At 39.8% G+C, this 22,818-nt stretch overlaps 1 protein-coding gene across 5 annotated transcripts in view; it reads left to right on the top strand.

The window, feature by feature from the left end:
* The window catches only part of TTC28 (tetratricopeptide repeat domain 28), a 639,440-nt gene that overhangs the window by 218,446 nt on the left and 398,176 nt on the right, over nt 1-22,818 (top strand). Inside the window, exon 1 of one of the 5 annotated variants that reach the window (XM_073886737.1) lies at nt 10,603-10,825. The exons of the other annotated variants lie outside the window; for them this stretch is intronic. Within the exon in view, the coding sequence (XP_073742838.1) occupies nt 10,799-10,825 (27 nt within the window). The 5' untranslated portion in view covers nt 10,603-10,798. Of the gene's footprint in view, nt 1-10,602; nt 10,826-22,818 lie in introns of those variants that run through there. 5 annotated transcript variants of the gene reach the window in all.

Genomic DNA, 22,818 nt, shown 5'->3' with positions numbered 1-22,818 from the left:
TACTTGTAAATTAAATATGCTTTTTTTTTTAAAGATTTTATTTATTTATTTGAGAGAGAGAGAGAATGAAAGAGAGAGAAAGCACATGAGATGGGGGGAGGGTCAGAGGGAGAAACAGACTCCTTGCCGAGCAGGGAGCCCGATGCAGGACTCGATCCAGGGACTCCAGGATCATGACCTGAGCCGAAGGCAGTAGCTTAACCAACTGAGCCACCCAGGCGCCCAATATGCTGCTTTTTTAAAAAAATTTTATTATATTATGTTAGTCACCATACAGTACATCATTAGTTTTTGATGTGGTGTTCCATGATTCATTGTTTTCGTATAACACCCAGCGCTCCATGCGATACGTGTCCTCCTTATACCCATCACCGGGCTCACCCATTCCCCCATCCCCCTCACCTCTAAAACCCTTAGTTTGTTTCTCGGAGTTGATAGTCTCTCATGGTTCATCTCCCCCTCCGATTCCCCCCCCTTCCTTTTTCCTTTCCTTCTTGTAATATCCTCCATGCTATTACTTCTTTCAAGGTTTGTTCTTAATAAGGTGAATTTTAGAGTATACAGTTGACCCTTGAAAAGGGCAGGGATTGGGGTGTTGACTCCTCCCTCCGTACAGTCGAAAATCCACATATAACTTTTGACTCCCCAAAAACCTATCTACTAATAGCCTAATTGACCGGAAGCAATATTGATAACATAAACAGTTGATTAACACATATTTTGTATGTTATATGTATTATATACTGTATTCTTATAATTATGCTAAAGAAAAAGAAATGTTAAGAAAATCATAAGAGAAAGTAAGTTTATAGTACTGTACTATATTTATTGAAAAAAAATCTGTGTGTAAGTGAACCCATACAGTTCAAATCTGTATAGATCAAGTCAACTATACATTAGGCTAGTTTACCCCTTCTGTAAAGACATGGCTTTTCTGGGGCGCCTGGGTGGCTCAGTTGGTTGAGCAACTGCCTTCAGTTCAGGTCATGATCCTGGAGTCCCGGGATCGAGTCCCGCATCGGGCTCCCTGCTCAGGAGGGAGTCTGCTTCTCCCTCTGACCCTCTTCCCTCTCGTGCTCTCTATCTCTCATTCTCTCTCTCTCAAATAAATAAATAAAATCTTAAAAAAAAATAAAAGACATGGCTTTTCTGAGATCTTTACCGAATGTCCTGGATGTTCCCTCCATTCTGGCTGGTTGGAACTTAAAAGTCTTGCAGCCCTGGTGATCTCTGGCAGTTGTTCAGCTTATGGCTTCCCTTTGCTTCGCCTTGTGGAGTTTCACCCTCCACTGGGCAACTTTGTATTCAGGTACAACTCAAGGAGGACCTTTGTGAGGCTCAAGAACACCTTGTCTGTGTAGCCCCCTTAGAGATCAGCTTCTCCATTTTCCTACCTTGACTGTTAATTCTGTCCTCAAATTCTGATCTCCTCAACTCAGTAAGACCATTGTGTTCTGCTTAGGATCCCCTTCCTGCTCTGTGGTCCAGAAAATGCCTCTAGGCAGAAAGCCAGGGTGATCTGATCATAGGGCTCACCTCATTTGTTTTGCTACTCTCGAGGTTCATAGTACTGTGCTGCCTGCTGTATGAAACAGTATGAAAACAGTATTTTTCCTATATTTTATCCAATATTCTAGTTATGTCAGGAGAGTAAACCTGGTCCCAGTTGCTCTGTCATGAACAGAAGTAGAAGGCCCCTTAGAAAAATGAGAATACCATTGAAACACATGAGCATCAGTTCCTGGCAGTTTGGTGGCCTTAAAATAGAACCAGGACAAAATCCATGGTATGATGAAGGAAGAAAAAAAAAATCAGGTTAGCATAGTAAAACAACAACACTAAACATACAGCGTTATGTATGGGATGTATTATGTGTGTATAATTATATATATTAAGTATATATAATTTAATCCTCGCAACAACCATGTTTAGGTAGGGGCTATTATCATCTCCATTTTACGGTGTTGAGATTAAGGTACAGAAAAAGAGTAATCCAGGTCATACGGCTAGTATATGGTGGGTCTAAGGTTTGAATCAGGCAGTAGTGCCGAATAAACATTACTGCCTCAGATCCTCCACCTGTCGCGACTGGGCAGTGAATTGTGTTGTATTTAGGAGTATATATAACATTGCTCCAGATTCAGTTCTGTGCGTCTCTCTCTAGCTTCTTGCTCCAAACTCTATCCCTGAGGGGATCTTTTTTTTTTTTCACTGAAAGCTTTTTAATATCATCATTATGTGAATGAGCCCCAAATCTATAGCTACAGATACACGTTCTTAATTCCAGACCATACCTCTACCTACCGACTCCACATTCCTGTGTATCTCTGATCACTACCTGAGACTTTGTCTCAGACTGAATTTACTATCTCCTTGTTCTCCCTGTGATCCATACCTCAGTGAGTGGGTGTCTCTTTTCTTAAAAAGATGATGAGACACTTTGAGGTCCTCCTCTTTCTGTCCCTTTCATGTAACAGGTTCTTAGAATCAGTTTTACTTATGAAGTGTCTCCTAAGAAGGCCCTTCCTCTGTTTCTGCTGCCCGAATTCCAGGCCTCTTCCTCTCTTACTGAGCTATTGCAACAGAAACTTATTTGGCCTTGCTGTCTTTATTGTTCTCCCATTCTTTCTATCGCTCACCGTAATTCCAGAGTTAGTATAAAAATCTAATGGATTTGCCAATACCTTGATTAAAACCCTGTGCCTCTCATCATTATGTTCTAAGTCAGAAGTTAAGAATAAGTCTTTAGAATCTGAGTTAAATTTCCTTTTGACCACTTTCTAGTCATGACACTTTGGGAATTTACTTAACCCTTAAGCTTAATTTCCTCTTCTGTAAAACGGACATGATAATAGTTCCTCCTCCTGAAGGTGTGAGGAAGAATCAACAAAATAAAATATATAAAATGCTTCGCACATACTCAATAAATGATAGTTATTATTGTAAAGATAATATCATTTACAGCCATCTAACCTTAACTCCATCACACCTTGCCCTGCATTATAGGTCTCAGATCTATTGGATGACTTACCAATGTGGCCCACATTTTCATTCTCCATGTTTTGGCTCATGCTCTGTTTCTTCAATCTGAAATACTCCTCCCAAAACCCTTCTCTACTTGTTGAAAGGATACTGTGCCACCTCTCCTGTAAAACCTTTCTCTTTTAACACAGTCAGAATTAATTGCTCATTAGGGCTTCCATAGTCTTTTTATTTTATTTTATTTTATTTTATTTTATTTTATTTTATTTGACCGAGAGAGAGAGAGAGAGAGAAAACAAGCAGGGGAAACAGCAGAGGGAGAGGGAGAAGCAGGCTCCCCGCCATGCAGGGAGCCAATATGGGCTCGATCCCAGGACTCCGGGACCATGACCGGAGCTGAAGGCAGATGCTCAACGACTGAGCCACCCAGGTGCCCCAGGGCTTCCATAGTCTTAATGAGACAATACACCATTAGTTACTCCATTCTTCTAGCACTTAGCTTGCGCTAAGAGCTTGAGATTGGTGTTAATTAGTTGCTGTTATTGTTATTGTTATTAGTTGTCTACCTGTCTTCTCCTTCAGCCTGCACCAGACTGCTATCTCCTCAAGGGCAAAAATCATGTGATGCTTTTTTGTCTTCTTCCACGCTGTCCAGTACAGTCCTTTGTATATAATGAGTTCATGAGTCAGTGTGTGTTGGACTTAAAGAGTTTGGGCTTTTTTCTCTGACACTGCCTGATAGGGGAAAGAAGTGAGGTGGATAAGTTTAGGGGGATCCCTTCTGGATGTCGTGGAACAGTTTCCCTCCTGAGGAATAGGACCGTGGTCCTACTCAGCTTGGCTGTTGTGTCAGAATTCTTACTGTAACAAGTTATTTTAATTTTCTTTCTTTAGCAAAGGAAGGTCTTTATATTCTGAAAGCAACCAATTGTGTGAAATATTACTAATGAGGCAAATTTTTTTTTCTCAAATATACTTCTACTTTTGTCCCTTTACTTTCCGAACACCTCTTTAGATACTTGATACTTGAAAATAATTTGGTCTTTAGGAAAATTAATATATTTTCCAAATAGTTTTACATTGAGTTGAATATCGTACTTTTAAACACAATAAATCTAAATAAGTATGAGGCTAGCTTTTTCAGGCATTTACCCTGTGATCAAAGACAGACATATCATTCCTAAGGAAATCTTAAGAAAATTTACAACAATGAAAAAAGATATGCTTTCTTCCTTCATTTCCTCTTTCTTGCTTTTGTTCAGATTTGAATAGGCAAGTAGTTATTGAGGAAAATATTATTTTAATAAACTGTTTTACAATATCTGCTTTTAGAGAACTGATTTGTGAAGTACTATGTTAAAAAATAAAGCAGTTATAAAAAATGCTTTTTAGTAGCTGTGGATCTGAGAAACTGTTCTTGCTGTTTGATGCTGGATCTTTGAAACAAAAAGCTAAATTACGACATTTTGAACTGTGTTAGCTTGGTAATTTTATATAAATAATTACTAATGGAGAAAGTATATTGGTATAATAGTAATTATATAAATATTTCAGATATAATTACTGATTCAATTTGGATTCAGCAAAATAAAGACATAAATAAGGTGATTTAAGATAGTATCGGTATTTAAAGGCTTCTAGGTAATGGTCCTCTGTTGAGTGGTACCTATTGAATGAAACCTGAAATACTCACCAGACAGCAGGGGAAGAAATGCCATACAAATAAGTGATCCAAAGAAAATACACCTAAATGGTTGAAAATGAGTGTAAAATCTTGGATCACTTTGAAGTTTTAGATTGAGTCTGTCTTTCCATAGGAATATAAATGTAGGGGTGCCTGGGTGGCTCAGTCGGTTGGGTGTCTGCCTTCGGCTTGGGTCATGATCTCAGGGTCCTGGGATGGAGCCCTCTGGCTCTCTGCTCAGTGGGGAGCCTGCTTCTCCCTTACCCTCTGCCTCTACCTACCCCCCCCCACTTGAGCACTCCCACTCTCTCTCTCAAATAAATGAATAAAATCTTAAAAAAAAGAAACAAAAAAAATATTTTCTCTGTCTTCTTTTCTGATACAGCTCACTGTTCTCAGAGCCCCCTCTCCCCCAGTTTAAAGAACTTTGTCTTTTATTAAGTCCAACAAGGTCTGAGTATGGGAGATTACTCTTTAGTCCACAGATCATGCGTGGTGGTATGCATATGGATTCACAGATGCCTTCAGAAAACCAACCCCCAGATTAGGAACCATGTAGGTCCCTTAATTTACATATGGGAAAGTGAGGTCTTGAGTGGCTTAAGTCAGCAGTCACAAATTATGGCATGCAGACGGAATTTAGACCTACAGGCATCTTTTGTTTGGCCTGTTAGGATGCTTTAAAATTTTCGAGCAAACGGTTAAAAAATCAGGAAATTTTTAGCTTCTCATGAAAATTTAGAGTTTCTGGCAGTGTTAGACTGATATTCCTGCATGACATCAGTTGAGAAAAGTTATGTCTCAGCTACCTCTTTTTTTTTTTTCCCAGCTACCTCTTTTACATTATTCACATATCTTCAGGTTTACAATACTCACAATTCCCTTTTATCTTCTCCCTGACTGTTTCACTTACTCATGTCACTTGCCTTGCCCTTCTGAAAATTTTTGTCATGTCAGTAAATCAGAGGGAGAGTAGAAAATAGAAACTTTTCTCTTGACCCCTAAGCAATTGTAGATTTCTGCTTTCATCACCCAGGCATTGATTTATAAGCCTTCGGTTCTAGCCCTTTCATTGCCATTGACTTGTTGTGTGGCATTGAACAAGTTACTTAACCCCTCGGAAGTTTAGTTTTGATATCTGTCAAATGGTCATGGTAAGCATTTTAATAGTTTATACAGTTTTGAAAAATTCGAAGGTTTATATAAAAAACAACCTTAGAATATTAATATTATAGGGTTAATACTTTGTTACATATTAGATTGCTTAAAAATGCTGCTTCACCCAAAAAATAAAAAAAAACACTAATTCAAAGGGATACATGTACCCATGTTTATATAGCAGCGTTATTTATTTATTTTTATTTATTTATTTAAAAGATTTTATTTATTTATTTGACAGAGACACAGCGAGAGAGGGAACACAAACAGGGGCAGTGGAAGAGGGAGAAGCAGGCTTCCCCCAGAGCAGAGAGCCTGATGCGGGGCTCGATCCCAGGACCCTGGGATCATGACCTGAGCTGAAGGCAGATGCTTAATGACTGAGCCACCCAGGCACCCCTAGCAGCGTTATTTACAATAGCCAAATTATGGAAACAGTCCAACTGTCCATGGATAGATGAATGGATAAAGAAGATGTGGTTATCTATCTATCTATCTATCTATCTATCTATCTATCTATCTATCTATCTATCATGGAATATTACTCAGCCATAAAAAAGATTAAAATCTTGCCATTTGCAGTGACATGGATAGAGCTAGAGAGTATAATGCTAAGTGAAATAAGTCAGAGTAAGACAAATACCATATGATTTCACTCATATGTGGAATTTAAGAAATAAAGCAAATGAGCAAAGAAAAAAAAGAAGAGAGAGAGACAAGCTAAGAAACTGACTCTTAAATACAGAGAACAAACTGATGGTTACCAGAGGGGAGGTGGGTGGGGGGATAAGTGAAACAGGTGATGGGGATGAAGGAGGGCACTTGTGATGAGCCCCCAGGTGACGTATGGAAGTGCTGAATCACTATATTGTTTACCTGAAATTGATATAATACTGTAGGTTAACTATATTGGAATTAAAATAAAAAAACAATGGAACTAGGTGACTGGGAAATTAATAGTAATGTCCGGTAGACAATTTAAATATATGTATTAAAAATGTAAAAATAAAAAAAGCCTGCCTCAGTTATGCCATTGCCTTCAATGAACACCTTGAGTGCCCTGCATTCTACAGGATATAGTCCAAATTTCTCTGCCTTACAATGTTCCCTATCATTTGGTCCCAGCATACCTTGCCAAAGTATCTTTTACTTTGTATGGAATGGAATGGACTTTGAGTCATTCACCATTCATCCCCTCACCACTACCCTGTCCCATTCATTCTTTTTTCCCAGAATATTGAGCACTTTCTGCTGTGCCAGGCACGATTTGGGGCACAGGAGATTACAAAGCTGAACAAGACAAAATTTCTGCCTCTAACATTCTCACACTGAAGCCTTATATTTTAGAGAGGTCAATATGTATATCTTGAATACATCTTATGTACGCTTGTCTTTTTTGTTCATACTGTTCTCCCTTTTTCTTTCATTGCTTCATTCAACAAATATTCAAAGACTGCTTATTGTGTCAGGTATTTTTTCATGGGGTGTTGGTATTATAACAGAGCACAGTCCCCGCTTCCTTGGAATTTATGTTCTTATGAGATGAATAAGACATTAAGTAAACAAACAAAATATATGTCATAAGGGCTATGAAGTAAAATGTAGCAGAATAAGGAAGATAGAATATAACAGTGTGTGGGTCATGGTGCTATTATTTTAGAAGGAATGGTGAGAGACAACCTTTCTAATATGATAGTTGAACAAAGTGCTGAGGGAACTGAGGGAGAGAGCCAAGAGGCTCTCTGGAGGAAGAGCGATTCAGATAGGGAGTGCAACAAATATATGCTTGATATGTTCAAGGGATAGTGAGGGGGCCAGTAGGGTAGGAGCTGAGAAAGGGAGCAGGAGAGGGGTAAGTGGGGAGTTCTGAAACGTGGAAAGGTCTAGATCCTGAAGGTCATTACTGAACGTGGTAGGCACCTTGGCTTTTGGCTCTGGAATGAGTTGTATCTCCTCTGAATTTTTACTTCACATTCCTTTGTGAAACCTTCCTTGACCATCACTATTTACAATGATTTCTCCATAACTCCTTTGTTGCTTAACTGACTAAGGCAATGCCTGATGGTCTTTTTATAGGTTTTCTGTTTTGTCCTAGCTTCTTTGTAATTTCTTGTAGCATAGGGACTTCGTCTTACATCATTCTATCGTAAATGTTACTTTGTACTTAGGCTGGTACTTAATGTATGTTTGTTTGGTTGAGGCCCTGGCCTCAGATGTCAGCAGTAGGAACTTGAAAGTGACGTCTAAGAAAGAAGCGAGAGGACTTGGTGATAGAGGAATGATAAAGGAATTCCTTAACTTAAGGAATGATGTGAAGGTTTTGTTATCCTGGAAGAATGACAGTGCTATGGACAGGTAAAGGAAAGTTGGGAAGAGAAACTGATTTTGGGGTAGATTGCTGAATTTGGTTTGCAATTTATTGAGCTTTCCATGCTAGTACCAGGTTAAGCTTTGTGGAATGATTTGGATATGTCAAAACATATACAGAGTATTGGTGTTATTTGCTGGTATTATTTGACTACTGACTACTGTATGTAATTTCAAGAACAGGGACAGCCTCTTACTCATATTTCTAGTGCCTGGAACAAAGGCTGGCAAATAATAGGTGCTTAAGCCATAGACACTTCATAGTTTTACTGAAATGAGCGGTAGCTATCATGCACGTCATGAAAGGGTTGTAGGCTCTGGAGTCGTGTTATTGTGGGTCTGAACACCAGCCCCACCACCTTCCATGTGTTGTGGTCTTGGTTGAGCACCTGACCCCTCAGAATCTCAGTGTCCTTGTCTGGCACATCAAACAATAAGACCTTCCTTGCAGGGCTTGAGATGGTGAATGTAGGCATAGGTCCTGGCAGAGAGTAGTGGTTTAAGAAATAGTACCTACTCATTTAGCTAAAATTGTTAATATTATAAAAAAGATAATGCTTTCACCATTGAATTTCAGACTCTTAGGCTTAGAAAAGATCTCAAAAGTAATGTTTCACTGCCCATTTGGGTTTAAAAGGTAGATTGATCAGGACACCTGGGTGGCTCAGTCTGCTATTGGCTCAGGTCATGATCTCAGGGTCCTGGGACTGAGTCCCACATCAGGCTCCTTGCTCAGCGGGGAGCCTGCTCCTCCCTTTGCCTGCCACTGCTCCTGCTTGTGCTCTCTCTGACAAATAAATAAATAAAATCTTTTAAAAAAAAGTAATGTTTCAGGTAACTGTTTTAGGTATTTTAATAACATTTATAATCAGATATAGTTAGTGTTCAGTGGGCATATAATAACCCACATCAGCCAATCCTGCCAGTGTATCTAGAACTTGGAGAGTAATAAGTTAAACATTGTTGGAACTTGGACTCATAGTACATCAGTTACTGTTATTATGTACATTAGTATTCTAGTAGCTTACACCACCCATTATATTCCCATCTATCAAAATAGCTTCATGGTGGGATAGGAGTTGATAGACATGTTGGATGACAAATAATAGTGGAATTACATAGTATCTTGTGTTTGGACATTATCTCCTTGTATAAGATGGAATCATTTTATAGAAGATGAATGAAAATCTCCATAGCAATAGTTATAATAATAAAATTAGTGTTAGATTAGAGAAGCAGAGTCTATTCTCTTTTTATTTTATTTTTTTTAAGATCTCATTTATTTGAGAGAGAGAGAATGAGAGATAGAAAGTACGAGAGGAAAGAGGGTCAGAGGGAGAAGCAGACTCCCTGCTGAGCTGGGAGCCCGATGTGGGACTCAATCCTGGGACTCCAGGATCATGACCTGAGCCGAAGGCAGTCGCTCAACCAACTGAGCCACCCAGGCACCCTATTCTCTTTTTAAATTAACATATAATGTATTTGTTTCAGGGGAGCAGAGTCTATTCTTGATTAAATTTTTTTTCTTTTAAGATATCTGAAATCCTTTTTCTTCAAATTATACATCGAGATTTTGTAGCCTTTTGGTCTGGAGTCCTTTTGCAATTCCTTTTTTCTCTTGATGTAACTCACAAATTCAAATACCTCTTTTGAAATGGTTTCCTGATTTTGTAGGTCTCTCCTGGTTCTGATTCCTTAAGAGCTGTTAGATGCCTCTCAAACTGTATGCTTACTTTTGCTTTGGAGCAGATGTCGTGGCACTAAGACCCAGAAACCGTTTGCTCGGTGTGGCTGGAGCTGGGCAGGCGGTGCTCACACTGAAGGGAAGGAAGTCATTAGTGCAGACTGAGCTGTGGAGTTGGGTTCTTGCAGGATTTCCTTCCAGCCTTTCCCCACTAAGGTTCTTGGGAATTAAAAAAAAAAAATCTAAACACACAAACCAAGTTTTCCTATTTACAGTGTTCAGGGAAGGTAGGCATTTCGGGAAGGGCAGATCCTTTCCCCAAGTTAGCCAAGAAGGAAGAAAAAAAAAACAGCGTAAAGAAGCTCTGATTACAGATCTTTGGAATTTTCTTTGCTAAATTTTACAAACGAGAAATACACCCAGAATTTTGGGAATTGCTCCAGACTGCGCGTGAGGGTTTGATTGCTTGTCTAATCTTTTTTTGAGAAGAGGAGAATTCGCCAAAAGGGGTTTGGATGGCAGGAGCCCGGCTCGGTTTCTGCATCAGCTCTCGTCCTGAGTCTCTTCTCTGAGGGAGGGTCTCTGCAGCCGGCTTGGAGACCCCCTGCCGCAGGCTCCTTTTGCAGGCGCTGTCTGGGGGGTGGGAGGGGGTGGGGGGTGGAAATGCCCCGCTCTCGCAGGAGTACGCTGGTTGCTGCTGGGACTTCCTAGCCCGGTGGGAAGTGTGTTCGTGGTGTGGGGATACTTTTCATTGAACTGAAGGCGAAAAGACTGGACTCTCCTGGGCTTTTTCCCTTCGCAGTGAATATGGGAAAGAATTAGGGGGTGGGAGGGAGGCAGCATGACTTGCAGTCGCTGCTGCCCTGCATCTGCCCCCAGCCCCCAGCCAGCATCTTGATGTTCCACGTATCGGCTGTACAAATATGATGAAATGGCAGCCCCGGAAGAAGGTAAGTGTCCTGGAGTGGGGACGGGGCCCTGATGCCCGACCTAGGGAAGGGTGACCGGGGGCGGTTGCCCTCGGGTCCCTCCATCCCTTCCGTAGTTTGCTGGGCTGGCCGGACAGGCAGCTCTGTCCCTTTAGGGACTTGGCGCCAGTCCCTCAGGGACGAGTTACCAAGTCAAGTCTGCGTCCACTGCCCTCTTAAGTTTTTCCTTCTTCGTATGCCCGGACTCTCAGGGGTGACAGCTCAGAAACACCCGTTTGCTTTAGAAGCCCCATGAAGCCACCGACAGGATTAGCTTTGCAGGACCCAGCCAAGAGCTGCCAGAGTCCAAGGACTCGGTGGCGCCCTGTCTCTGGGGGGCCATTTGGGGCTGCACCCCCAACCCATTCCAGTGTCCCTGCAGGTGGGTGTTGTAGCATCTACTTCCCCAAGGGGTTAAGAGGTTGCGAGCCGCTGGCAGCTGCTTCCCAAGGGCCCCGCTGGGGGGCGAGCATCCCCAGCACAACCGCCCAGCAGCTGGTTCCCGGGCAGCCGGGCCGCGGGGCCTCCTGCCCCAGCGCCTGGGGCCGGGCCGGGCCTTCTGCCTGCGGGGCTCCCGGGCCGCCGCGTGGGCCGGCGCGAGTGCGTGCGCCAGCCATTGTGCACGGGTGTGTGTCTCTGCGTGTCAGCGTGCACGGGCGTGTGTGCATCGATCGTGGGGAAGAGGGGGAGGGGGCACTTTGCTTTTTGCGAGATTATTTCCTAATATGGCTCCTTTGTTGAGAACTCAAGAAAAAAAATCCAGTGGTTCTATCAAAATAAATTGCTATTGGTCCCAGAAATAACGTTTCTAAATGTGGGACTGGTCCCTGCCCCAGGACGCTCAGGGAGAAAGACAGTTTTCTTTAAGTTGTTGGCGGCTGAAGGTTTGGCTAGGGCTCCCTTTTGCTAACTTGCCTGACTGGCGCTGTTAGGTGAACCCAGTGGTTCACTGCATAGCAGGACTTTCCGCCCCCCCCCCAAATACCTCATTTGGCCATGGTTCTTATTGACATTCTTCTGAAGGAAAACACAGCGAACTGAATGTGCTGTGCCCCTCCCCAGCCTTGACCTGTCTGTGTTACCAGCTGCCTGGTGTTTTACTTGAACTAGCTAAACTGACTCTTTCTTTGTGGCATGATGTGTGATACCATGTTTTACATCAGGGTTGAAATAGAAATCGTGTGTGAAATGATTCTCAGATATTGTGCATTTGCTATTATTGCTAGAGAATCTAACAACCCTTCTTTAGTATAGCCTGGCAAATTGAAAGGTTTTCTTTGATATCTAATTAATGCAGTTTTGATCTCTGACACTAAGTCATTTCTTACCTCATCCTGAAGTCAGAATCTCTTTTATATTAGTTCTCATCATAGAGCTTCTTTCAGTGATATTGGTTTCATTTACTTTAGTTAAGAGATCCATGTATCTCGTTCCTCCAGTCCCCAGCAAAAATTAGAGTCAGGTTGAGGAAAACCGTGGAAGAAACCGTATAATTAAGCAATTTAAATAGACACTGTGTATTCCTAAAGCGCTCCCCCCTTTCTTCTCTATTTGTAAATTGCATATTTATGAGTACTTTTAAGATGTCTGCAAACTATACATTCATAAATGTCTGTTTTTTCTATTTTACCCAATATGCAGTAACTCATGTGGTTATGTCTGTGGAAACCCCTCTGGGTACTGGTATTGCTTGAACCACGGAAGTATTATTCTTGGCAGTCAGGTGGATTTCTGGACTCTGGAAGATTCTGTTTCAAGTGTTAGGATTCACTCTGCAGTATTTACTCACTCTGTGATGCTTAAATGGCTATACCAGAAGGTTGTGTTTATTCACTGTATTCATAATCCCAAACCGTCATGTTATAAAGATCCAGATATAATTCTTCAGTGTTCATAGACGATTAAAAAATAAGCTGAGCTATCAAATACTGTATGATTATTTGGTGGTGGCTTGAGAACAATTCTTGCTTCTTCTACATTGGAAATGGAAGCTTCCTTGGATGATACTCAGTGTTCAAAACCGGTAGGGCACCTGTAAGTCTTTACAAAATTAGGTTTATTTTCTTATTCTTGCAAGAATACTCTCATGATCGGATCATTGCCATGGTTTCTGCTAACACATTTGTAGTGGAACAGTCACATGCCATGTGTTTTGCCAAACTGTTTCATAAAAATCATTTACACTACAGATGAAAAGTGATACTGCATTGATGTGATTTTAACAAAGCTGGGAAGACCATCTATAGAATGCTGGCTGCCCCAAATAGCATTTGCCTATAGCTGGGCTTTATGACTAGGATTGGTTGGTAACTTGCTGTCATGGGGTCCTGTCAGCCACCAGGGCTGGCTTTTATAAAATCTGGGTTAACTATAGAGAACAACCATAGGTTCTAGGTTTCTTTGTTTCTGAGCATGCAGCTGTGGTACATGATGGACGGGGAGCTTCTTAGTCCTCTTTGCTTACTTGCTGAATTAAACTAAATACTAAAATTCAAGATGTGCACTATGAAATATTCAATTAGGGTCTCCTAACTTTTCCCAAAGAAACCACCACAACATGATTAATCATGTTCCACCCTCAGAATCAGGAGCTTAGGACCCAGTCTTCCAAAGCCTCCCACCAAGAGCCCTGTAATTACCCTAAAAAGTAAGATTCTGTGCAATTGTGATTGCATCACGGTAAGAATGGCATTTAATATGCAAATAGCAGCTACCATTTTTTAAAGCACCTGTGCTATGCCCGCAGGCATCTCTACTTGCTCTGTATGCATTCATTTAATTCTTAGCCAGTGAGGTGGTAGGTGTAATAGGTTGCATTTTACAGATAAGGAAACAGGTTTAGAGAGGTACGGTGACTTACCTAGAGTCACACAGCATGGCAGGGTCAGAGCTAGGATTGGACCAGCCCTTGTTTCTTCAAGAAATGTGTTTTTCACATTTCTCAAGTTATACTTGAGAACTTACCCAAGGAAGATAAAGCCTGACTGCTGAGGTGATCTCAGTATATAAGAAGGTTTGCCATAGCTTTGCCTCCCGCATTTCTGGATACTGGCACCAGGATGTTCTTCTTCCCTGTCCTTCTTGAAGAAACATGATCATTTTATCTAGCTCTGAATTCTTGGAGCATTTAGAATTTATGCTCTTTTAGGCTGATTGTCTTTTACATTGACAGCAAACGTCAAAACAAATCTCTTTATGTATGTATCCAGTCTCTCAATTACACTTCAGGCTCCTTGAGTTCAGGAGCCATATCTCATACCTCTTTTTTTTGGTGCCAAGGATAGTGTAGTTGCTCAGTAAGTTTTTTTTTTGGTGGGGGGTCGGGGGGAGAATCATAAGCAGGAGCCCAGCACGGAGCCCTATGTGGGGCTCAGTCTCACAACCCTGAAATCATGACCTGAGCCGAAATCAAGAGTTGGATGCCCAACTGACTAAGCAACACGGTCATCCCTCTCAATAAGTATTTGATGTAAAAGTAAATAAGAACTATTACTTTGTAAAACTTGTAGTGTTAGACTTTCTTATTCTGAGGTAGTCGGAAGTTTAAATGTAAAAAGATTCAAAATATCTCAGTTGATTCATAGATATTAGACTGTAGTGGATTATTAAAGAGCACCAGAATATATTGGCACCTAATTCTGGTCTTTTGTAGAGAATATTAGAAAGGGGACAGCCATACTTTCCACAAGATATCTATGGGCAGTCATTGTTAAGACACACTACCAGAATCCATGGACCAGACTCCTGATTCAGTGTCATGATCCTTTTATTAATGTAACCTTATTGGCCTGGCAAAATATACTTTCCCCTGTTTACACATTAAGAGGCTATCATGTAGCACATTATTTTTATCTTGTACTTGCAGAAATGATAGTAATTAAAATGCTCATCTCATAGAAACATGTTTGTTTACAATTCTGAAGTGATTTCTGCTCTTTAAAATCCAAGGATTAGTGTCAGATAACTCTGTGTAAATAAGACTGCAGTCAAAACCTGCAGGAAAGCTGCTGCTGATTGGATTTTTTCATTGCTTATCTAATGTTATTTTACTGTTCACACATAATAAAAGATCATTAATAGGAATATGTCCCATAAACTATATTAATTATGTCATTTGAGAATCATATGATGTATTTATCTTGTTATACTTGTCACATTAATATAACATGAATCTGGCTTCTTAAATGACTTCTCTGATGGAGCTTCATTTAAAGAACTTGTTTGGAAGCTCACTTGTAAGGATTCCATCCTGTAAGTTTGTGTCTTGGAACAGTTTGTTTCTTTTACAGAAGAGTGTATTTCAAATCCCTGTACTTTCTCTATGGTAAAGTATTTTGTTTCTGGATTAGAAAGCTAAGTCTCAAATTTGAACTTTACTAAATTACATACTTACCTGCCTGAATGCTATGCTATGCTAGTTATTATGATACTATTAATTTTGGACCACAGCTTCTATAATAGTATAAAATTAGATTTAAAAATAATCAGACATTGTAGACAAAAGTAATTATTAAATAATTATTAAAGAGGGCGCGTATTGAATGGAGCACTGGGTGTTACACACAAACAATGAATCATGGAACAGTATATCAAAAACTAATGATGTGATGAATGGTGATCAACATAACATAATAAAATAAAATTTTAAAAAAGTGATTATAAAGAGAAGTCTCACAAATTTCATGATAAAGGTCTTTCTGCAGATCCGTTCTGTATACCATTCCCAGATCAGTGCGACCTAGAGACCTGGGTTTTAGGTTTGGCCCTTCCCGCGACTTGTGGCCTTGGGCATGTCATTTAATCTCTCATATCTGACTCCCCACTGTTATAGGTTAGCACCTTATTATCACTTGATGGATCCGTTGCAAATGGCATCCTAATGATTTTTCTTTTCTGGTCTCTTTTTTCCCTCTGGTTTTTCCTTCTTATTCCTTTTAGAGTAATTGTTAACCCCCCCTCCCCACATCTGTTCACATTATTCACTTCCTTAAAACGCTACTGTGTCTTTCCATTGTCTCATAGAGTTCTTCAAAGTGGGTAAGCACACCTTGGGTTAGGGGTTGTGCAAGAAAATGACTGGGTTATGGGGCAAATATGAGAACTTCTGTTTTAATGTATTTTTTAATTTAAAAGAATAAGAAATAAATTAAGTTTTACTGATCTTTCAGTATGGCTTGCCACTCGTGCCCTCATTTGTTCAGAGGCCACCAGGGATTCGTAGTGGTGTCCACTCATTGTTCGTGGCAATCATTTGTTCACCTTCAGTGTGCCGTGGGGTACTGTAGTTTCCGTCATAAAAGATCTTGCCTTCGGGGGTTAATTTTCCTAGAAGAAGAAAAAAGAAAAACGTGGTGTAGATTGTAGAGTGGTGAAGAGGCTGGGCTCCGCAGCTGGCCTGCCTGCCTAGGTTTGAATTCCAGCTCAGCTGCTTCCAAGCTGTGTAGCCATTACTTACCCTCTCTGTACTTCACATGTCTCCTCTACTGAATGTGAATGGCACCTAGCTCTTGGTGGGACTTAGAGGATACAATGTAAAGTGTATACAAGGAGTGCCTCACACATAACACGTGCTTACTACCTGTTTCCCCTTGGCATGACTGTACCCTACAGTGAAGCTGGCCGTGGCTCAGCAGGTGCCTCTGCTTTTGCATTTGCTCCTTCCTTGGCCTAGAATACCTTCTCCTTGTACTCTCTGTAGCCTGCCTTCCTTTGCCACTTGTCATAGCCTTAAGAGCTAATTCAGTCTTCTGCTCCTTAGTGAATCCTTCTACAGTTGCTGGGCACAGCTGGCTGTACCCTGCTTTGACCGTACTTGATGGGCTATAGTCATAGCCCCGTACTGTAACTGTCAGTGTGTCTGTCCCTGCCAGTGTAATGTTTTGAAGGCATAGGCACAGAGTAGGAATTGAATGAGTGAATCTTTGAAAAAATGTAATGGCGTTTATTGAGTAAGATGGTCAGTGATCTTCAACCAGTTGTCAAGATTCTCTGACTTGCCAGTTATTGGAGATGCCTAACTTGCAAGTTTATCTCTGCCCATTCTCACCCTCTTGGAACACCCTATGGACTATGAGTGAGGGTGATTCATTAAGGGGGTAATCTTAACTATGCACCTATTAAAAATAAAGTCCCAGTGATGAGGTAGTGGTTGCACAATATTGTGAATGTACTGAGTGCAACTGTATTGTATACTTTAAGATGGTTAATTTTGTATAATATGAATTTCCCCTCGATTGAAAAAAAAAGGGGAAAAAGTTAACAGTTATCTGTGACACATCTCATGACTGATCACCTGACATCAGTACAGCAATACCATGGTTATAAACCCCTGGAGTAAATCTTTATTTCCTTTAGCCTGAAATATTTTTGATTCTGTAAGATTGGTAAGGAATGGTCATCTAGAGAAAACTACTTCCAGGAACATTTGAGAAGCTGGGAATGGTTGATAAACTTGATAAGAAGTGAAGGAAGTCAGCGATGAGAAAATCTGATTTGGCACCTTTATTGTTCAGGAGCTAGCCAGTAAACATTGCTGGTGTGAGGGGCTACAGAGTTTAATTGGCCCAACCTCAAAAAAGGGCGCCAGCAGCCACCTTCATTTTCCTCGTCAGTTACAGTGATGACATGCTGTGGAAAACACCATGGAAGCAAGAGAAAACCTGAAATCCTGGCCGGACCTGTCAGCTTTTGCTTCCACAATGAATTCATTAAATCATTAATAACAATGTATGTCTCAGCTTTAAGACTTTGCTTTTATTGATGTGTTAAAACCATGTAGTTTTATTGAAAGCTATAAAAATTATATCATTTAACTGACATTTTCAGGATTTACATGAATCTTTTGTCCTGAACTTTCTTGGTAGTCCCCCCCTCCTTAGGTTTTTGTAGCTAAAAGGAGTATTCTCATTTGATTGAGCCCTTTGTTATTTATTGTGTTAGAATGCTGTCTTCGTTATTTTGAGCATTCTATGCTTTTAGCATATATTTTAAGAAAAAACCAGAAAATCATGTCCTTTGGCTTATACCTTCTGTGTAATAAATTTAGCATTCTAGAAAAGGTACATGAAATAAGCTTGCTGACAATTGCCAGAGCTGCCCATCAGCTTTTTGCTGGTAGTTATCTCTCAGTTTGGGTTATTAAAGGACTGAAATTTCTCTAGCTTATTTCTTATTATATAAGTAAATATCCATTCATGAATGCACCCATATTTCTAACATTATTTAATTTGTGGGTGATAATATTTTGGATTTATATCATGTCAGGGGACTGAGACTTGTAGAAGCATAGATTTTGAGGCAATTCTGAGTTAGAGAGTAGTTAACATTTGGAATAGAGTCAAAGTGGAGTTGGGAGCCAGGAGGTCATTGTGGGGACTCATTGTTTTTGGATATGTACTCTCCCACCATGCAATGTACATAGACTTGAAACTAGAAAGATAATAGCTGGGGGTAGGGAAGGAAGCTTTGTTACACACTCTGGGATAACTTTGTTGTATCCGATGTTGGCATGCCAACACTGACTAGATTAAAATTTTTTTTCTTTTTAGATTTTATTTATTTGAGAGAGAGAGAGATAGTGAGAGAGAGCACAGGTGGGGAGGAGAGGGAGCAGCAGGCTCCCCGCAGAGCAAGGAGCCTAATGCGGGGCTCGATCCCAGGACCCCGGAATCATGACCTGAGCCGAAGGCAGATGCCTAACTGACTGAGCCACCCAGGCGCCCAACACTGACTAGATTAGATATAACTTTTTTTCCACTGACAAAAGATTGCTTATTTTAGTTTGTCCAATGTAGGTGTTTCTGGTTTTAAGGAAAATCAAAATACAACATTTTGAATCTGAAAACAGACTGAATGCCAACTTGTTTTACATAATTAAAAACCTAAGTGTCCATTATATTTATCTGGATCGCTACTTCACTGCTCTGACAATTAGTTGTTAAGCATATTTTATGTTTTTAATATTTATAAATGAACATAACAAGTATGCATACACACATTTCAGCATTATGCTCAATTGTGGTATCTGTGAAAAACTATAGCGCTCAAGCCCAGACCTATGAGATCTTTTTGGAGCTATGTTTGTGGAGTTGAGATTGTCCGGCATGAATAAGACTTTTGTTTTTGAGGAGTAGAGAGAAGATGTCATAATAAGTTATTATGGACTCATATTCATTTTGATTGGGTTTTGGGTCTTCATTATTTAATAATTAGCTTTTTTCCAATAGAGGGTGGGCTTGAGAAAGAAAAGATAAAATGCAAACCCTTTGTTTTACTGTTAATTTTGGTAAAGATTTTAGGTTGAACTGTGCGAAATTGCTGATGTTTGACCATCTTTTACCTACAGAAATGGAAATTTATTATGGTTCAATTAATATTTGGGGGCTAAGAATGGTGGTGATAAATACTGAAATTAAGACCAAAATGTGTTTGGGGTATTAATTATGAATTAATTTCAAAGTCACTGGTTTCCATGAAAAATTGCTACAGTAGTATTTAATTTATGGTGTTCTTGTGAATTTCTTATTAACTCAAACTTAATTCATTAACTGTTAAATTTGCCCTTGTTAAATTTCAATCATTTTTTGATGTGAAATTTTCTAAAATACCTTACACATTTTCTGCCTTCTTAAACAGAAGGTACTAAGTGTGATTTAAACTTCTTTTGATTGCTTAGGATATTATCACAAACATGAATTATTCTACTTTGCTATAGTATAGCAATACTACAGGAGCTTTTAGGGAATGTAGAATTATTTGTTCCTATACTGAATGACCCTAGATTGCTCTTTGTTTTTTTTAAAAATACTTTTACGTCTTCTTTAGACAGTATTTTTCTTTCTTTCTATTTTGCCCAAAGTAATGCTGCTGTCATGTGCTTACCTCTTGTAGTTCTGTTGTGTGTATCTGTTTCCTGTCTGTGGTGGGTAGGAAACCCAGCTAACTGAGTCTTAGCTTGTGATTAAGATGAAAGTAAGGACTTTGAATGAGGGTTTCTCTTATGAGTGTGTGAACTCTAGAGTATGAACCGTGGCTGTCTATTTTGACTGCATAGAGGTTTTTTTTTGCTTTGTTTTGTTTTTTCATACTTTCTGGTTTTAGGCTATGTTTTAAATAGTTGAAGTGGTTAAATCAGTGACCTTTTGATAAGTGAGATATTTATTATGCTGTTGATTACCAAGAGGTAGGTATGTTTGAGGATGCATGATCACAGGAATTGAAAACATTTAAATGATTTGATAAATACCACTATAGTTTTTCTCTTCTCTGTCTTTGCTTTGGTGTATTTGGCTTGGCATTTTAAAAAATAACCTGTTCAAATATACACACACTGAACAGATTATGGCAGAAGGAACTAACAGTAGTAGCTTATGTGAAGGGTAGAATTGCATAGCCTAGGGAGTGTATGTGATTGCCTTTGAGAGGAAACGGCCAAAGAATGTGGGATTTATGTAAATATTAATTAGTTACACATTAATTAATGAAAACATTATTTTTATAGTGACACAAACATTACTTATTTTAAACAACTTTTTCAATTTAGCTTAGGCTCTTGCCAGACAGTATTTATGATACTGAGACTAAGACATTTTTAGAAATGAAAGGACCTTAAGAAGCACTTAATGTTATAGATTAGGAAGCAGAGTACCAACCAGTAGGGTAAACTGGCACCCTCAGAATCATGTAGCTATTCTGAGACTGGCTTAAGTATGGGTATTCCAAGGAGAGACCATATCCACTGGACTGTACTGCTTCTACTTCTCTAGGAATTTGGAATAGGGTTGGGCTTGTTTGTAAAAGAAAAAAAAAAGACACATGGATGGTATAGTTCAAAGACACAAGAAATCTGTTTGCTTTCAGATACCTCTTCTGTGACTTATTTTCCTAAAATTGTCCTTTTTGCTAATGCTTTAGAAATCCAGAGTAAAATGCAAATATGATGGTAGCATTTGTTTGCTGTTTGTTTTGCTGTTACTTAGTAGACATTTAGGAATGGGATCTGTATAAATACTCTCTTGTCATAGCTGGTAGGGAGGGATTCATGAACCATGAGAACCTTCCTTAGTCACCGAGAGGCCTGGTTTGAGGTGGAGGAGGGTCACTTTGATGGAGACCATGAGTAGCCAAGAAGCAGCACTAAGTGGGGTAGGAGTGCTGAAACACTGACTCCATCTTTGGCCCTCCATCTTATTCCGGCCCATGCAATGACCTGCCTGTGTTCCAGGCCCCTGGAAGTTAACGTATGTCTTGACTGGAATGCAGGAAGGCTTGTTCAGATCTTCCTTAAAAGTGACACACAGAGGCTTCACTTTAGATAACTAGTAGAGATGCTCTGGTGCACGGATGGTGCCACTTTAGATAACTACCCCGGGACCTCACCACTGTGCCCCTAACTTTATAAAAGCTATTGCTGGAGGTCCAAACAGGGAAGAGAATAGTGGTGGAGGATGGGGCAGAGAATGGTTGTCTACCGCCTGGATCATTCATCTCATCTGCCAGATACCCCCTGTCAGTAAGTTGCCCTGAATAAAACTCTTTCTAAGCGTATGGGATGGTTTGCTTTGGTTTTTGGTCTTAAAGTGCCTTCTTGCGAGGTCAGAGAATACTGACACTCTTCCACTTTCTAACAAGGGGTCTGTGATTTGGGGGGACAGGAGAACCAGTTGAGAGTGGAAATAGAGGATGTTGGCCACAAACTTCACATACTTCATAATTTCAAGGGAGGACCCGTTCTAGGTCAGAGTAGTTGATGCAAAAGGACCAAGAGTAAGGGGAGAAAAATTAATGACTATTATCAATAAAGATGAAATAATTTATCTGAAAAGTAAATTGTTTATGTAGGTTTACACAAATGTGAAATAGACCTCACTGGTAAGTGGATCATATCAGGATGTACTTGTCTCCGTTCTAATTATTTCTGATGATAGCTATGGTTCTTGAGAAATTTTAATGAACCATATAAATGCTATCCCATTTATGGTGGTCACGAAACAAACAATTTAGAAGAACTGGGTTATTATGGAAACCAGTGTTTTCAGTAAATAACTGTATCTGTGGGTAAATTGTCTGTGTTAATTTGAACAGAACTCTTTTATTTTTTAAAGTGAATACATAACAGATCTTTGCATTGCATCATACTGACTTAGGAATGAATGAGAATGCAAAATTCTTAAAGCTAATTTTTAAATTATAAATTTATATAATTTAAATTATAAATCTATAGACTATTCTGCTGACACTTAGAAGTTGATTAAGAGAGGATAAAAAGGTGGAGAAAGTAACTCTATTTCTTCCTCTCTTAAAAATTTAAACAGAAAAATTCTAACTTTAAGAGATACCAATTAACGGGGCACCTGGGTGGCTCAATCTGTTAAACGTCTGCCTTCAGCTCAGGTCATGATCCCAGAGTCCTGAGATCGAGTCTCGCATTTGGCTCCCTGCTCGGCAGGGAGTCTGCTTCTCACTCTGCGCTTTACCCTGCTGTGTTCTCTCTCTCACACACACTCTCTCTCTCAAATGAATAAATAAGATCTTTTTTTAAAAAAAGAGAGATACCTGGGCACCTGGGTGGCTCAGTCGTTAAGCATCTGCCTTTGGCTCAGGTCATGATCCCAGGGTCCTGGGATTGAGCCCCACATTGGGCTCCCTGCCCGGCAGGAAGGCTGCTTCTCCCTCTCCCACTCCCCCTGCTTGTGTTCCCTCTTTCGCTCTTTCTCTGTCAAATAAATAAATAAAATCTTAAAAAAAAAAAGAGATACCAGTTAAAGGAAAGATCTTCAATTATAGGTCACTGACTCTGTATTACATACGCAAGTATAATCAACTCTTACTTTGACCAAATCAGGGAAGATTAATTGGCACAGAGGTTATATAATCTCATCATGGATGAGTTTTAAACACTAATGTAAAAAGGTACAAATTTTGGGTAAATAGAACCAGATATTTGTTCAGAGTTTAAAATATCTATAATTTCTTAG

The sequence above is a fragment of the Callorhinus ursinus genome, unplaced genomic scaffold (assembly GCF_003265705.2).
Source record: "Callorhinus ursinus isolate GAN/ISIS: 27379988/994484 unplaced genomic scaffold, GSC_fseal_2.0 scaffold72, whole genome shotgun sequence".
Lineage (NCBI taxonomy): Eukaryota > Metazoa > Chordata > Mammalia > Carnivora > Otariidae > Callorhinus > Callorhinus ursinus.
The sequence above is the reverse complement of the archived record's forward strand: the minus strand, read 5'-3'. Positions and strand labels throughout refer to the sequence as shown.